This window comes from Catharus ustulatus, chromosome 1 (genome assembly GCF_009819885.2).
Source record: "Catharus ustulatus isolate bCatUst1 chromosome 1, bCatUst1.pri.v2, whole genome shotgun sequence".
NCBI classification, from domain to species: Eukaryota; Metazoa; Chordata; class Aves; order Passeriformes; family Turdidae; genus Catharus; species Catharus ustulatus.
The window spans coordinates 138,018,763-138,030,924 of record NC_046221.1 but is presented as its reverse complement, the minus strand read 5'-3'; the positions used below and the strand labels follow the sequence as shown (position 1 = coordinate 138,030,924).

Genomic DNA, 12,162 nt, shown 5'->3' with positions numbered 1-12,162 from the left:
TCAGAGATCACAGATTCAATATGGGATGAATGCCAGATTCCCTTTATTTACTACAGACCAGGCTTTCACCTCTAAACACACATGACCACACATGAATGAGAGGAAAATCCACCAGTGGCAGAGCTGGGGCAGATAGCAGAGGTAGGAAGAAGTGGGCAATGGGAGATGAGGACAGGAAAAGAGGAATGCTCAGCACAGGGCAGAGAAAAGCCACACGGGGAAGTGTAAGTGGCTGCCTGAAGCAGCAGTGCCATGGTTCAGGCAGGAAGATGAGAAGGTGAAGGAGAAGCAAGTAGTGATCAAGACAGGTAAAGTAATGCAAGCATGTTACCATGCTTTGTCCATGGCTGTGAACTCTAGTCAGGCGGCTGGATGAAACCATTGGAGAACTGACACCGGTTTTATGCCTCTGAAAAGCCAAATGAAAAGGGGAGGGTGAATTTCTGAATCCTTGTACTTCTGCTCCACTGCAGTCTTTTGCATGACCAGGACAAGACAAACGTGTGTCCTGCTTTGAGGAGTCTTTTCTGCCTGCCCCAGGCTACCCTGATTATCTTGACAGTGCTGCCTGCCCAGAAGTGCCCAGCGCTGCCTTTTGCCAGGCCCCAGCTCGGCACTATGCTCCACGTGGGCTGGTCCGCTCTTGGTGGCCAATTTGCAGATTTTGAGACAGGGAGAACGGACCCTGGCTCTTCCTATGCTTTGCCTTCCTTCTCTAATGGGTGTCAGGGCCTGCCTCAAGGCTGCTAGCTAGATGGGTCCTGGCACATCTCAAGGTGATACCCTCACTTGCCACCAAATTCTCCTTCTTGGAAGATCCCTGCTTTGTGCTAAGTTTTCGGGCACATAGCCACGGGAATACACTCTCTCAAACCTGGAGAACCTGTGAGGCACCAGAAGAGATGACAGCAGCGGTGGGTGATGAGAAGCGGTACCCGAGAGGTGGCAGCAGGACGCGCGGCATCTCTCTCCGGCCCTCGCATCCACTTCCCGCGTGGAGCACAGGGCGAGCAGGGAGCGAAGCGACCCCCGAGCGCGGGGTGTCCCGCCCCGCCGCGGACCGCCCCCGGGGGCGGGCTGGGTGCCCCAAGGGCGGTGCGCGGCGGGGCGGTACCCGCGGGGCGGGGCGGGCGGCTGCGGGCCGAGCCCGCCCGGGTGCAGTCGCCGCTCCGCGCCACGCCGCCGCGCAGTCCCCGCGCCGCTCCGTGGGCCGCCGGAGCCGCACGTCGGGCCGCCCTCCTCTTCCTCCCCACCGCCGCCGCCTCTCGCTATGAATGCACGCCGGGCCCTGCTCTCCGCCGCCTTGCTCGCCAGCCTCCTCTGGGATTTACCTTGCTGCCTCCCGGCTTCCCTCCCTGCCTCCTCGGAGCTCGCCGCCTCCTCCAAAGGTGGTCGCAGCCGCAGAGTGTCGCGGTCCCCACGGGAGAACCGCCCGCGGCAAGAGGGACACGCCATGGACCGGGCGCTCCCACGGGTGGAACCCCACGAGTACATGCTGTCTCTGTTCAGGACTTACTCTATCGCGGAGAAACTGGGCATCAACGCCAGCTTTTTTCAGTCATCCAAATCCGCCAACACCATCACTAGTTTTGTAGACAGGGGACGAGGTAAGTTCTGCCCCCCACGCCCCTCACGGTCCCCCCGGGGCTGTGGGTGTCCCTTCCCGCTGCGCTCCACGGTGCGAGGCTGCCGTCCCGCGGAGCCTGGTGCTGGGGAGGTGGGAAGCGCTGCAGTGGTCACCGGTGCTGTTCCCCGCCCCGGTATTGCAGGAAAGTGCAGATCTCTCGGTAAATCGGAGTCACGTTGTTTTATTTTAAAGCAAACGGCCCCGCGGCACTAAACCCGAGCCGAGGCAGCCCTAAGTGCTGCGTGCGAGAAACACGAGTGTTCCTCCCCGAATCGTCACGGGGTGGTGGAAAACACGCCCCAGCTTTGCAGGCGGAATTTGGGTGTAAATTCAACCTTGAAAAAAAAAAAAAGAAATATCGCTCTTCTGGTTTCTTTCCACCCGCCGGAGAAAGGGTCGCTCTTATCGACGCGGCTGCACGGCAGAAAGAAAGTTTAAACTGTCCGAGGGCAAACATCTTCTGCCTGAGGCTGCTCTCACCTCGGGTCGCGTTATCGGGGTTACCTGCAAGATCCCCGGTCCCGTGCGGGAGCGCTGGGGCCGGGACCCTCCGGCTGCGCTTGCGGGGGGGCAGCGCGCAGCCCAGGCACCGCCCGGTACCGGGACTCAGCGAGGGGCGGCCGGTCTGCTCCGGGGCCGCATCCTTTGAGCTGTATGCGGGGTCGTGTCACGCACCCCTGGGCCGGGATTGGCAGCGGGGCCCGCTACCCCGGGCCGCAGAGCTTCTCGTGGGGCTCCCGGGCCCCCTCCGTGACCTGCAGCCCCGGCCGGGGCCCTCCTGTGCTTTTCTCTCTCGTCGTCGTATCGCTCGCACCCGGGGGCCGCGGGTGCACGTTTATCATCGATCCAGAGTAAAATTTCCCTTCCATAAAAACGCCCCCCTGCCCCTTTTATTGCCCCCCACTTTTTTCGTTACCCTGGTGGTGAGCCATTAAGAGCAGACTAATTAACAGGTTCTTAATGAAGGTTGCGCTTTCGTTCCTCCCCCTCTCCCTCCTCTCAAGACCCTCCCCTCCGTCCGCGCCTCCTCGGGCACTGGTGTACCTGCCGGTGGCTGGCAGCGCCGGGAGCCGGCAGCTCGCCGCCCTCCCGCCGTGTCCCGGCCGTTTTAGGGCAAAACACAGCCCCGGGAAAACCACACGGCTCCCTGGAGGCCGATCGTCCCAAACCAAATCGAACCGAACCCAAACCGACCCCCTTCACCGCCTCCCCGAGCCGGAAGCCTCTCCCCGCCCACGGCACCCAAGGCTCAGCCCCTTGCCCCATCGCTACCCCTGGCTCGGGGGGGTTTTCGCCTCTCCGGGCTCGGGAGGATGCGTGGAAGCGCCCACAGTATGTGCCCCTCGCGATCGGAAGTCCGCAGACGTTTTCGAGGGGAAAGGGGACAAGGGGTTTTTCTCTCCGCCTTCGCCTTATGGGGGTTGTTTTCTTCGTCGCTGTTAAAAGCGGGGGTTGGGGGAAGAGGACTCGCTTTCTAGAAACACGCTTTCGAAAATTCAGCCGTCAGAAAGGAGCTGGACCGCTCCCCCTGACGGAGAGGAAACGGGGTGCTAATTCTGCGAGCCGCAGGAAATGGAGCCGTGCTCGATATCATCTTATTCTTGATAACCAGAAGAAAGACAGTTAATTTAACAAATTTAGCTCATCTCGCTGCATGTGAGATTCTACTCCGGGGGAAGTGATTTGCTAAGAGAAGTCCTGGTTTGATTAAGGAAAAGCCTCACTTTTCCCCATTGATTTTGATTTGATGTGTCACAGGCTGTGACCTTCTGCTGGACCTTCTGAGGGTTGCTTAGCATCAAGCCACTGATTGGAGTATTTCAACTCAGTGATCTAATTGAGTGTTCATGTCATAACATATCAAATATTGTCTAGTCTCCCATAATGAAGTGGACCAGCCGATGGCACATCACCAAAAAACTTCAAGAGAGCTTCCGTTCCTCTGAAGTGGTAGCTATTTTACTGCCCACCTCCCCGTGGGCTCCTAGCCCAGTTAATTGGCGAGTTGGAGCTGTGCTGATGATGAACAGTCTTTGCTCAGGGAAAGCGGGAAAGGGGGCCAGATTTTCTGTCAATTCATTTGCAGACAATATAGCCGCCCAAATTGACCCAATTAGATGGGCTGCTCTTTACCTAAGCGGCAGCTCCGGGGGGGGGAAAAGGTGGTGGCCGTCCCACCTGCCGCACGCCATCCTGCACGGCAGCATTTCGGGGGGACGGCAGCCCGCAGAGGAGCGCGAAGCAGCTTTTAGTCAGAGAAATACCCTTCCCGTACGAGGCGAGCTGCTGTGCCTGTGTGTCCGCGAGAGGTGCGGCGGGGCTGCTCGGCTCTGAGCGCCAGCAGCTCCCGGCCACAGCAGTCCCACGCCCGCCCGTCCCACTGCCCTCCGAGGGCGGCTGTGCCGACACCGACAGCCGCTTGCCCTTGCTTCGCTTCTTCCCTTCTCGCTTGAAGCTAATAAGATCGTTTTCAGGGCAGCTCGAGAGGGAGTGAAGCCACACTAGTGCTTAATACGTATGTAATTTTTTCTCCCGTCGGTAGAAAAAGAGAGGAGAAAGTGGGGAAAGGGTTTGCGATTCCCCCTTCTCCACCCCCTCCCGCCCCCCACTCGCTCCCCCTTGTTACGGTCGCAAGATCAGACAGGACCTAGCTGAATGTAGGAAAATTACTGTTGGCACATGAAGTAACTCATTAAAACGCAGATGGTGCTCTCACTGGCCTCAGGACCCCCAGCATTGGAGCTCCACAGTAAGGCAGGACAATTAGGAGCTGCAAGGACTCCACCAGGCAGGGTAAAAAAAAAAAAAAAAAAAAAAAAAAAAAAAACAAACGTAAAAAAAAAAGGAGAGAGCGGGAGGGAGCTGGAGAAGGGAGCTATAAACAAGCAATTCCACAGCTAGCAAGAAATGCGGTGTGACTGGGAACAAACCGAAAACAAAAAAGAAATAGCCGGAGTGCGAGTGAGCACGATTTTCGAAAGGATCTCCGTGGGAAGGGATTGCCACGAGGGCCGGCTGCTGCGGGTGCCCCTCGCCTCACCCTTTTGTGTCTGCAGAGCTGCCCGCAGCACCGGCACCACGGCAGGGCTCCCGCATCCGAAATGCTGTGGTCCGCGCCTAAGAGATGGGCAAATCGAAATAGGTCGAGATCGCCTCCTTTTTTCCTCCCCGTTTTCTTTGTGCGGTTTTGCGTTCCAGTTGGGAGGCAGCTGATTCGGACGGACAGGGATCTGAACATCATTATTTTACTCTTGCCATGAGGGTCGTGAGGGTGTCGAATGGAAGGTTAGGACGAAAGTGGGATCCCGTGTGCAGAAACTAAAAATGGCCCGGCTGTGCATGTGGCAGAAGAATAGAGTGTAGATTCTACTTGAAGTTCATCTAGTGCAACATATTTATGCAAAACAGCGGGTTTCTGGGTGGACCGAAAGCTGCAATGTAGCGTAATCTGTGCAGCGCCTTTGCCCAAGCAGTGTTGTCGTTGGCAGAAGGAAAATGAAATATAAACAGGGAAGTATTTTAATGGGAAAGGAGGGAATTCACAACTGTTAATTATTTGGTGACCTTGTATTCGATTTGCTTGAGCCCCTTATAAAAACATTAATGCAGACCAGACGGCCGGAGCGCGGGAGTGAGCTGCCGCTCCTCATCCCCGCCGTGCACCCGGGAAAGGAGCGAGCGGCTCGGCTCGGCTCGGCTCGGCCCGGTCCGGCGGGGTCTCCGCGGCGCGGGGGCGGGCGGGGCGCAGGCGGCGGCTCCGCGCTGCCTGTGCCGGGAGGTGTTTCGGCGTTGGTGTTTCGGCGTTGGTGTTTCGGGGTTGGTGTTTTACCTCCTGCCCCGCGGAGGGGAGCGCAGCGCGGGGCCGGGGCGCGGGGGAAGCGGAGCTCAGCGTCCCCTCGGCGGCTGCGGCTGCACCTCTCGCTTCTTCTCAGTGAAAATGGGGGCTGTCGGCGGGGGGAGTGTTTTTTAGTTTATCTTTCGTTTGTTCGCTGTCCCTGGAGAAGGCGTGGGGACTCGCGCACACCGCTCCGTGGGACGGAGGGCGGTCCGGGGACGCAGCGCCGGGAGCTCCGGAGATCAGGCGGGGCGGTGGGCTGCCCGGAGCCGCTCTGAACAGGACGAGTAATTAACGCCTATCAAACCATTTCGGTGGCTGATTTCGGACCTGGTCCTGACTTTTTTCGTTTTGTTGTTTTTATTATTATTATTTTTTAATGCAAAAACCCTCCTCCGAGGCTTGCTAAGAGGCTGCATTTGATTTTTTTTGGGGGGGTTGGTGGGGAGCGACACGGCAGAGACGGAGGTCCGAGGTCTCCGCCTCGTAGCTGTGGAGTTTCCGCCGCCCGCGGGGAGATGCTGTGCCGCAGCTGGGCTGGCCCCGACCCGCAACCGTGTGGCCCGCGGGCAAAAAAATCCGGGGCAGGCCAGGGCCACTCGGTGCTGGGCACAGCAGCGGGGCGCCTCGTCCTCCTCATTTACCTCCTCCCTTCATAGTAGAGAAAAACCCCAAAACGGTCGGTCGGAGAAAACCCTCCTTTCCTTACGATTTCGGGGCAGGCTGAAACTGCGGGTAGGAGCCCTCTCGTGCTTGATGTCTAATTTATGAGCGAAAGGTAATGTTTCAGTCTTTGCTAGTTATGGCCAGATCTATATGCTCTGTTGCTGTATCTTAGCACTTCCACATTTACCGCTCAGAAATATCTTTGCTTCATTTATTAGCTCCAAGCGCTGGGAATTTTCAGGCCGATTTTCTCAACACGAATTATTATTATTTCTCCTCCATCTAAGTATTTCGGGTAGCGTAACCGCCGCAAATGGGGAAAGGGAGAGATACTAGATTAAGGTCTGCTACAGCAGGTAGAAAACCCCAAGGAAGCTCCTGTCGGCCTCGGCGCATCTCCTGGGACAATGCCGACAGCGGAGGGTCCGGCGCCTTGCGAGACGTCCCGCGGGTGTTGCAGCGATCCCTCTACGCCCGAGGGCCGAGAGTCGCTCGGGGAAAGCGGGGAGGTGGCGGCGAGCGGGAGAGTGGGGCGAGGGCAGGCAGCCTTCCCGGGGCAGGAGCAGGTACGGTACAGCGCTGGTCAAAGGTACATCACAGCCAGGTGCCTCCCCGCTCCGAGGAGGAAAAAAAAAAAAAAAAAAAAAGGGAAACAGCCCTCCAACAACTAGTTAGTGTTTTTGGCAGGATTGGGAATTCGTCCGAGGAAGGTGTGGTCTTTCTCGGTTACTCGATAGCGAAGCGAACGATACATTTAAATCTAATCACTCTGTAATAAAAAACCGCGGCGAGGCAGGCGCTGGGAGATGTGGAATTGAAACCTGGAGAAATACCACACATGGAGAGTCAGCCCCTTGTTTCCGCAGCATGGGTAATGCTCCGAAAGAAATACCTGTCAGCCTTGCGACTCTGCAGACAACGTGTGGGTAGACCTTCACAATTAGGCACAATATATGTTTTAATTTCCCGATTATTGTTGTGCGAGTGTCTGCGAAGTGTCTTTAAACTGAAAATGTGCTTTTGGTTTGCGAGTTTAAATATGGCTTGAGAGAGAATTTGGGAATGGGAAAATTCTTCTTGAATGTGGTTTGGGTATAATTTGCAGTGATGTAAAGTTAAGATCTGAGCCCTGATGAATTGGCTGGGAGCCCAGTACCTGATCTGCCATGAAAAGGGAAACTTTGTGTAGCCTTCGTTAACCCCTGTCTCTCCTCAAAGCCCAGACTGCGGCGAGAAAGCGACCCGGGAAACGGGAGAGGCTTCACACAGGGAACTGAGGGAAACGTCCCAACCCAGTCATCCATTTAGCTTCGGAGATGCAGAAACCGCAGCCCCGCACCGCGGGGGAAGGCGGGCGGGAGCCCGGCCCGGTCCGGCCCGGCCGCGGGAGCACCGGGCACGCCGCTGCCCGAGCGCCTCGCGAGGGGCAGAACGGAGGAGGGCTGCCCTCTCCCATCCGCCACTGACACATCCTTAAATTTCAGACAGATCTGCTCCCGCTCCTTCTGTTCTTCCTTCCCGCTCCTAATATTTTATTTTCGCCCAAAAAAAGAATAAACTACGGAGAGTCGAAATAGAACTAACACTTACTGCGGGGCTAACATCCATCTACATTAACGCTACAAATACCAACACACCTCCCCGGTGCATTTTTTTGCAATGTGGCTTTCCCCAGCCCAGCTGGGATGATTTTGCTATTCGTACCAAGTATTTCGGTAACGGGTATATCTGTAAGAACAGCTTCAGCTGGCCTGAGAAAAAGGCAGATCTGGACCTGGCTGTTAGAAACCCTGGGTTTCACCCCAGTCGCTTCTTGGGTTTAAACGAAGACTGAAGAGAAGAAACCCTAATCCGTTGAGCACTGTTCATAGGGAGAGAGAGGGACAGTCAGGGTGTCTCTATGCCGTCCCTGCTGGCGCTCTTTGTGTGCTGGGAAGGCAGCAGCTTCGCTGGAACAAAGGGTCCCCAACCTAGACCAGTCTCTCCCCGTTTTGTGGCGGTTCCGGAGGTCCCGCTTTCCCTCCCCGCCCTCCGCTGCTTTTCCCACCCTCTCGACTGCACTGGGAGCGAGCCAGTACTGGTTTAGGATTATGTATTCATCTGGAATTATTAGGTTACAAGAGTGAATAAATAGCGTTTATCTGATCGGATTCAAAGCTGCTTATTTGAAACAACCGGCAGCCCTGCCCCTTTCCCTGCCCTCCCGAGAGAGGCACGGGAGCCGGCAGCTGCCTGAGCCAGTGGAACTTTTCCAGCACAGAGTTTCGGTGCTGCTGAAACCCGTCTCAGAGACCCGCTTCACCGGGGGTACATTTCTCTGCAAATCGGCCGTGTCTCCAGCATGCCATGCCACCGAGCAACCCGGACCAGCCGTGCAACGCCCCAAACCCTCGCCAAACTGGAGTCTCAAAAGATGCTGCTTGGGAAGCATCCCTGAGCAAGCCTTTTGGCACCCACAGTGCCGGAGCTGTTTCCTCCCGCACCGCCGGGTGACAAGGGTCTGCAGACCCTTTAAAGCCCATTTTCAGCAGAGGGGATATGAGAGGAATTCAGCCTCTCGCTGCTTCACTGCCGTCTAAACCGCACGCCTGGATGTTACCCCCGAATGGGATTATTTCCTGCGCCGCGAGAGGCCACCTGCGTGACGGTTTCTCGAGGAGAGGAGAGGCGCTGTCACCTTCGGGTCCCCTCATCCCTCGGGAATTGGCTGTCCTTTCCCTGAAAGCTAAGACTGCCGGGCAGCGCTGCCTTGCTCCTGCACCCCGGCAGAGATATGGGGGATCCCAGGACCGTGGCGCTGGCCAAGAATAGGACAGGGAGCAGCGTGTGTGTGAGGTGTCTGCTCCAGAGGGACAGCGGCCTGGAGGCAGCACTCTCCTCTCCCCCACCCCATGGCGACTGCGAGTATCAGAGAGCGAGCATCTCTCTCTGAAACCAAGTGGGACACACGCCTCTCCGTCCCCTAAGCAACGAGAACGATTAAAAGCGAATCCGTGCCCAGGCCCGGCTCTGCCGCCATCCCGAAGCTGGGGATAGCAGAAGGGGAAGATGATGATGTAGTTTCCTCGACGGCCGCTGAAGCCCTTGAACGAAGGTGTAAGGCATCTCGGCAGTGCCAGAAGATCCGTCTGCGCCCTGTCGGATGCCCGAGTATCTGACAGATGTTGGATACAGAAAAAAAAAAACCCAAGACGACAAGAAAGAGGAGGAGGAGGAGGAGGACCTGCGCTTCCTTAGCAGAGGGATGCTCATCCCCTTTTGTCTGAAGTTCCCAGGACCCCCTTGAAGGGGGGGGCAATGATACCAGAGATCTCCTGTGCTGTTGGACCCTCCTCCCGCAACCACGTGCACCTCAGCCCCTGGCTTCCACGGCCCTCTGAAGGGCAGAACTACTCCCACGCGCCCCCAAAACCCACAGGAGACTCATGGACCGAATCCTGGTCTGTCCTTGCAGCGCTGATGAAACTATCCAGCACCTCTAGGCAGCTCCCGATGGGTTTCACTTTTATTTTCACAGCTCGAAAAAGCAGCTGTTGTCGTCACCTGGACTGTGACGACATTTTTCGGGCTCTGCTCGTGTTTTTTCAGTCTCCTCCCGCACTCCCCTAGCGGGATGCACGACCAGGCTGCCTCTCGCCCCTCGCTGGGAAGGAGCAGCCCCACCATGAGGAAGCAGACAAGCCTGAAGTGGGAGGCGGAGGCAGGGATGCGAAAGGCCCGAGTTCAAATTCTCGGGGATTGCCCTGAAGGGCCTGCCCGATTCCGCATCGCTCCCGCCGGCTCGCAGCCCCGGGAGGCGGGGAAGCTCCGCTTCGGGAGCTCCCTGTCCTTGCTCTCCGCGGCCGCGCTCCGGGCGCAGGGCAGGTGTGCGGGGCCCGGCGAGCCGCACTCCGCAGCCGGGGATGCCGCGTGGGTGCGGGCGGGCGGCGGGGCCGCCCACGGCGGCTCCCTGCGGGCCGAGGGGACGCGCTCGGCAGGCAGCCAGGCTCCGCCGTGCGATCCCGTGGCCTGGCTGCGGGGCAGGCCTTTTTCCCAGCAATTCCCGCTGTCCCTGCTGCACTCCACGCTCCATCTCCCTGCTGACGTCTAGGGGAACACGCAGCGACGCGGGGCGACTGTCGAATGTGCTAATCCGCGCTGATTAACTGCACGTTAATCCGCATTGATTTTTTACATCGCCGTGGCGCGTCTGAAGGTTTTGGTTTGCATAAATCATCCCCTTGTCTTTCCTGCCCCGCAGGAGGTTCCCAGAGACCTGTCAGGTAGAGCCGAGGTTGTGAAACATACTGATTAGGAATCGCAATGACCTTTGATATCGATAAATAACAGGCGGGTGTATATTTCTGTAGTCTCTGTTTCTACCCCTGGGGCGGGCTGATTTTGGAAAAGCGGCGAGGGGCTGCTGAACAGAGGCACCAGTGACACTTTTACTATAGAAATCTACACAAGCTTTACTAGCTTCTGGGGAAACACAGGGGCTTTGGGAATTTTTGTATTTGCTGGGTTGTAAACATTTTATTGGAAAGCAGCTCAGGGGAATCTGGTTTGCTTGCTGCGCTGCACTTTGTACACCGATGTGTCAAAAAAGAAGTCCAGGTTTTCCTCAGAGGAGAACAGATACGTGTATATGGGGCTGATAGGCGGAGGATGTGCGTGGAGCAGGGTCTGCCTCTAATGCTGGAGAGCTGTCTCCTGTCTGGTGCTGGTTCTTCCATACGTCCTTTCCTTTCCATACTCTTCTCTTCTTCTTCTTTCTCCTGTCCCTACCTTCTCCCGGTCCGGCTGGGGGTGGGGGTGAGGCAGGAGCGGCCCGGCCGGGCGAGCCCCGGTGCTCCCTCCCTTTCCCGCCTCAGAAACCTCTCGGCAGATCCCCCCGAGCGCAACTGACTGTAATTATTTTTATCTCGCAGACGATCTCTCGCCCGCTCCCTTGAGGCGGCAGCAGTATGTGTTTGATGTGTCGACCCTCTCGGAGACGGAGGAGCTCGTGGGGGCCGAGCTGCGGCTGTTCCGCCGGGCCCCCCGCGGCCGCCCGCCGCCCGCCGCCCCGCCGCACGTCCAGCTCTCCGCCTGCCTCTCGCCGCGCCCGCTGGACTCCCGCGCCCTGGAGCCGCGAGCGGCCCCGTCCGCCGCCTGGGAGGTGTTCGACGTGCGGCAGGCCCTGCGGGAGCAGCGGCCCTGGAAGCGGCTGTGCCTGGAGCTGCGGGCCTCGGCGGCGCGCGGCCCGCGGCGCTGGCTCGACCTGCGGGGCCTGGGCTTCGCCCGCCGGCCGCGGCCGCCGCAGGAGCGGGCGCTGCTGGTGGTCTTCACCCGCGCCCGGCGGCGGAGCCTCCTCGGGGAGCTGCGCGCCGAGCTGGGCGCGGCCCCGCCGCCGCCGCCCGCTGCCCGCCGCCCGCCGGCCCGGCGCCAGCGCCGCACCGCCTTCGCCAGCCGGCACGGCAAGCGGCACGGCAAGAAGGCCCGGCTGCGCTGCAGCAAGAAGCCGCTGCACGTCAACTTCAAGGAGCTGGGCTGGGACGACTGGATCATCGCCCCGCTGGAATACGAGGCCCACCACTGCGAGGGGGTCTGCGACTTCCCACTGCGCTCCCACCTGGAGCCCACAAACCACGCCATCATCCAGACCCTCATGAACTCCATGGACCCCGGCTCCACGCCGCCCAGCTGCTGCGTGCCCACCAAACTGACCCCCATCAGCATCCTCTATATCGACGCGGGCAACAACGTGGTGTACAAGCAGTACGAGGACATGGTGGTGGAGTCCTGCGGCTGCAGGTAGCGGGCGGGACGCCCCTCGGGTCTGCGTCTGGCGGAGGTGCGGCGGCAGCGGCGAGCGGGCCCGTCCCGCGGCTGGGGCGGGGGGACCGGCGGAGGGAGCGGAGCCGGGGTTCCGCGGCACGGCAGCGTCGGGGAAGGGCGAGGCCCCCGCCCGGTCCCTTCCCCGCTCCCCTCTCCTCCCCCGGGGTTTATCTGGCGATCTATCCTCCTCCCTCCAAAGGTGAAGGCAATTTACCAAGTACAAAAAGAGTCGGGG

At 58.8% G+C, this 12,162-nt stretch overlaps 1 protein-coding gene across 1 annotated transcript; it reads left to right on the top strand.

Annotated features, from left to right (window-relative positions):
• The first annotated feature begins 1,270 nt into the window (after positions 1 to 1,270).
• GDF6 (growth differentiation factor 6) lies at positions 1,271 to 11,907 on the top strand. Its single transcript, XM_033075859.1, has 2 exons — positions 1,271 to 1,607; positions 11,039 to 11,907. The coding sequence occupies exons 1-2, from the start codon at positions 1,271 to 1,273 to the stop codon at positions 11,905 to 11,907; spliced, it is 1,206 nt and encodes a 401-aa protein (XP_032931750.1).
• Positions 11,908 to 12,162: the final 255 nt, after the last annotated feature.

Bases quoted from the DNA above. Each gene is read 5' to 3' on its own strand.
- GDF6 (XM_033075859.1), top strand. From the start codon at position 1,271: ATGAATGCACGCCGGGCCCTGCTCTCCGCCGCCTTGCTCGCCAGCCTC. The intron at 1,608-11,038 runs GTAAGTTCTGCC...TTTATCTCGCAG, and splicing joins TTTTGTAGACAGGGGACGAG to ACGATCTCTCGCCCGCTCCC.